General features: G+C 30.2%; 1 protein-coding gene across 1 annotated transcript in view; it reads left to right on the forward strand.

Moving 5' to 3' along the window:
- The window catches only part of LOC126901049 (uncharacterized), a 13,308-nt gene extending 9,036 nt beyond the window's left edge, over positions 1-4,272 (forward strand). The window contains exons 6-8 of the mRNA XM_050677178.1: positions 247-402; positions 3,756-3,917; positions 3,994-4,272. Of these exons, the coding sequence (XP_050533135.1) occupies positions 247-402; positions 3,756-3,917; positions 3,994-4,161 (486 nt within the window). The 3' untranslated portion in view covers positions 4,162-4,272. The remainder of the gene's footprint in view (positions 1-246; positions 403-3,755; positions 3,918-3,993) is intronic.
- Positions 4,273-5,334: the final 1,062 nt, after the last annotated feature.

Genomic DNA, 5,334 nt, shown 5'->3' on the forward strand with positions numbered 1-5,334 from the left:
AGCTTTTGTAATTATCCACCAATTTCTTAGAATTAAACACTATCTACTGATTTGCATCGAAGCGTTTCTTATGATAGTGATTTTAATCACTGTCAGATTAAATCTATACTGGACCCAACTATGCAACGTCCCCACTATGCCGCGACTCCACTGTGCTGGGTTTTTTTTCCTATAATTTAAATGCACAGAAATTAATATTATATATTTCAATTTATTTATTCATAAATTAACAAATTAAATTTTCAGGGGAAGTACAAATTAAAATATAAAGCCATTTCTATTTGTAATGAAACTATTGATTATCCACTGAAATTTAAATACTATTTGTCAAAAGCTTCTACATCAAAAGTAGTTTTAATGGGAAATGTCACATTGAAGATTCCATTTGATGACAATTTAAATGTATGACGTCCATAAATTATTAAATATTATTAAGAATTCTTTTTTTTCTCACCTAAATTTCAACTACTTGGGGTCAGCCCCACCCTTATCCTAAACTTCCACTGCACACGATCTCCCACATCATCTACGCTCACGTCAGCTGTCCTCATATCGCATTCAATTACATCCTTCATCTCTTTTTTGATTTTCCTCTACCTCTTTTTCCTTCAAGGCACTATATAGGGTGGAACTGATTTAACTGACTACTCATATGACTTATGATTTACATAACATTTTATACTTTTTTTGAAACCAATTTTATAATAAAATATATTATATTTAAATACACATTCTTAAAATGTTATTTTTCGCAATTACAAAAATTAATTTAAAAAATAACTTTTGTAATACATTTTTTTTAAGTATTGATGAAAGCCATTTTATAGATAAATTTTAAAGAAACATTTTGATGCCACAAACTTGACGTAATATGACCGATGGTTTGCATTTCGCATCTCGCATTAATCAATACAGAATTTATAATCTGTGTTTTATATTACATGTATACAAACAAACAATTTATTTAACTGTCATAACATTTACACTGTTGCACACTAGCTATTATACACATCTTCTTCTTCTTCTTCTTCCTCGCCTTAATACCAACTACTTGAGGTCGGCCAACCTTATCCTAAACTTCCAATTGAAACGATCTCTTTCTTCCTCTACGCTCAAATCAGCGGTCTTCATATCGCATTCAATAACATCTCCCCATCTATCTTTTGGTCTTCCACTATCTCTTCTTCCTTCAACATTTATTGCTATAACTGTTCTTACGGCTTCCGATTCTTCTCTCCTCATAACATGACCAAATCATCTAAGTTTATTTTCTCTCAACTTATCCACGATTAACGCTACACCTATACTCCCTCTTATATGCTCATTCCTTATCCTATCTTCTCTAGTCACTCCACTAGCCTTTGATTAATTTCCACCTTATTTTCTTGTATTAACACAATATCGCCAGCAAACAACATGTACCGCGGCACCTCTCCTTGTATATCTCTAGTAATTTCATCCATCACTATAGAAAGTAAGTAAGGGCTTAAAGCAGAACCATGGTGCACTCCTACTCTTAACCGAAAACCTTTTGTTTCTCCTCCTCCGCTTTTTACACTAGTACAAGTGCCATCATACATAGCTTCTATTATTTTAATGTACCTTTTCGGGACTCTTTTTCTCATTAATGCCCACTTTAAAACCTCTCGCGGTACTCTATCATACACTTTCTCCAAATCTATAAATATAATACACAGCTTTTTCTTCTTTTCCCTAATTTTTTCTATTAGTTGCCTCACACAAAATACTGGCTCCATTGTTTACTTATCAGGCATAAATCCAAACTGGTTTTAAAATACCGATGTCTCATTTCTTATTCTCTAATGTATTTCCTTTTCCCAAATTTTCATACTATGACTCATAAGCTTTATGCCTCTATAATTTCCACACTCATGTATGTCACCTTTACCTTTAAATATCGACACCACTATACTATTCTTCCATTAATTTGGAATATTCCCTTCTAATAAGATTTTATTTAAAAGTTCCTTCAACCACATTATGCCAACACCGCCTAATATTTTTCATATTTCTATTGACCCTTCATCTGGTCCTACTGCTTTATTCTTTTTCGTTGATGCCACAGCCTCCCATACCTCTTTCTCACTAATCAAATCTAACAGTTCCTCATTCCACGAGATATCATCTAATGTTTCTTTTGGGTACTCCTAATTCAATAATTTTTCAAAATACTCTTTCCACCTTTTTTTCACATCATCATCATCATTGAGAGTACCTTATTATCAACACTTTTTATACACCTTATATAATGATAATCTTTAGACTTTTTCTGTCTTACTTTTGCAAGTCTATAAAATTCTTTCTCGCCTTCCTTTGTTCCTAGCCTATTATACAACTTATCATACCTCTTAAACTTCGTCTTTCTTACTGCACACTTGGCTTCTTTGCACAAGCGTTTATACTTCATCCAATCGTCCCTCCTTTTGCTCTTTTGCCATAATTTGAATTGCTTTTTTTTTTAATTTTATGATTTTTTGAACGTCGTCATCCCACCACAAGGTTTCCTTGTTTGCTGGAATTCTACTCCTACTCTCACCAACAATCTCCTTTGCATTATTATTTACATAACAAGCGAATCTATTCCACGTATCATTAAGTATCTCTTGACATTCCACACCGTCCTCTCTTTTACCGCCTTTACAAACTCTTTTTCATTTTCCCCTTTCAATTTCCACCACCGGATCTTCGATTTTTCCCAGTGTTCTTTCTATTTTTGTATATTCTCCCTCCGGTACACCACAACTCCATTACCATCAGTCTATGTTATGTAGATACACTCTCGCCTGGTATAACTTTACAATCTTTTACTCGCTTTACGCTCTCTCTCTTCCACATAAAATAATCAATTTGTGATCTATTCCTCCCACTCATATAAGTTATATAATGTTCTTCCCTCTTTTTAAAATAAGTATTAACACAGCAAGATCATACGATACTGCGAAATCCAGGATTAAATATTATTTACTCCCTTGTATATTTCATCGCATCCTACTTGTAGTTCATAGGTACTTATTATGTTCAGCACTTTTTCTTCGAATATGAATTTTATGACTATAATTCTGTCACTTTTCCTAGCTACTTCTACTACTTTATTTTTCATCTCCTCATCCATTAATATCCCTACATCATTCTTTGTACTAGACTTACCTGAGTATATTATTTTATAACCCTCACCTATTTTCCTCGAATTCTCTCCATTTGACTTCGTTTCATGCATACAACAAATGTTAACTTTTCTCCTCTTCAATACTTCTACTAATCCTCTACTTCTATCAGTTAATGTTCCAACATTCCAAGTACCTATTCTTACTTTTTATCTATCTTTCTTCTTTATACACAAGTCTAGACTAGAGTTAAGTGGTGATGTCCCTACACCATTGGCACTACAAGCATTGGGTAGACCTTTACACATAACTAGTGAAACAGCTACCGCACAAGTTGTCCAGCTGGCATCAAACACTTTATTCCTTAGGCCTTCTCCGTTTTTAACAACTTTATTCCCTCTCGCCTGTTGTCTCCACGTACATGATGTGACAATTCACCTAAGTTTTGTTCAGGACACCTCATACTATTTGACAAAAATTTTACGCCGGCTGACGACCCGACACAACCTCATTAGTCGCCTCTTACGTCTGACAGAGGGGCCGTGGAAGTATTCTCATCTCCTATCCACAGGGAAAAAATTATTTCATTAAATATTATTAAAAATCATATAATTATTTCTGTTTTTAAAGATTGGCATGAACTTAGCGGTATGGTCGAAAATTGGAGGCTGGAAAGATAATTCATGTATATACCAAAATAAAGGAGCTTGTTCATCACTAAAATTTCTTATGGGAAAAGTGTGGAATGAATACATTGAGAAGCATAATTTTACAAATTGTCCAATTCAACCGGTTGGTTTTTTTATTTATATATTTAAATGATGTAGTGAAATTTGATTTGGTAACAATTAATTTAAAAATATTTTAGGGTTTTTATAAAAGTAGTGGTTTTGACTTATCACTTTTGGACCATGCCAATATTCCGAAAGAATTTTTCTACGGGACTTACAAACAAAAGATATTTTTCTTAAATGAAAAGAATGATCAAGTTGGTTGTTTTTATATCGCATTCGATTTATTACGTCCATGGGAATAAAAGCGTTTTTAATTTTACAATCAGTTTAATTTATTTATTTTGTTACTTTTTGACAAAATTAGACCTAATGAATACCTTTGTTATTTTTTTAATGTATTATATTGCCTACTAAACCAGATTTGTAATGTAATAAACAATTGAAAAACGTGTTATAGTAATTTTGGTCATAATATAATTTAAAATGTTGATAGTAAGGATAAATTTATCTATTTTAAAAGTATTAATACGCCATTATATTTATGTATTATCTCGTGTTCATTCAATTTTTTGTTCAGAATAACAATTTACTAATAAATAAGAATAGATGATCGCAAAAACTAATGTTAAGACTCAATTTTTTGAGAAAAAATTAATTTGAAAAAAAAAAAAAATTTTAAATTAGTTTCCAAGTAATAGTTTTTTTTTTTTTTTGAGATATTAGCATTTATAGATTTAAAAAATATGAGAAGCGTGTTGGTGAAAATATATTTATCTAATTCCATTATTTTTAATTTGTTCTTAAACAAGTAGGAATTTGATAAAAATTTCAATTTAGTAAAAATGAATAAATAGTTTTAAAAGATTTGTAAGTTCCTATAGAAACTGAAATTCTAAAAATAATTTAAAATTCTGCCAATAGTCTTCAAATTTTGTTTAAGATCAACAAAAAGTGAAATTTACCTTTTTAAATATAATAATTTTATTTTTAAACCTAATAATAAAACTTTGATTTATGGCTTATCATCTATTATATATATCCTAAAAGATAATGATAATTCCATTTAAATTATTTAAATTAGAAATAAAAAAATTAATAATGACATTTTTAATATTAAAAATTAGGGTTATTTTGAAATAGATGAAGATATAATAATTTTTTAATAAAATAGGAATTAGAATAACATAAACCAGCAGATTGTAAATTGTTATCTTCCAGTAATAAAAAAATCTGCTGTTGGGTGATTACTAATAATTTCATTAATAAAATTTTAACATTTATCATTAACATTAATATTAGAATAATTAAGTATACAAACTAAACTGACACGTTAATAAATCACATACCAAGTCATAATCTAAATGAGGTAGAGATATTGTTGCTGTCTGTAGTAATTTGTTACCTAAACCCGTTACCATTATTAAAAATACTATTGAACATCTATTTATAACATTATAATTTATATCGACTTAATC

Source organism: Daktulosphaira vitifoliae, unplaced genomic scaffold (assembly GCF_025091365.1).
Source record: "Daktulosphaira vitifoliae isolate Bord-2020 unplaced genomic scaffold, ASM2509136v1 Scaffold_3, whole genome shotgun sequence".
Taxonomy (NCBI): Eukaryota; Metazoa; Arthropoda; class Insecta; order Hemiptera; family Phylloxeridae; genus Daktulosphaira; species Daktulosphaira vitifoliae.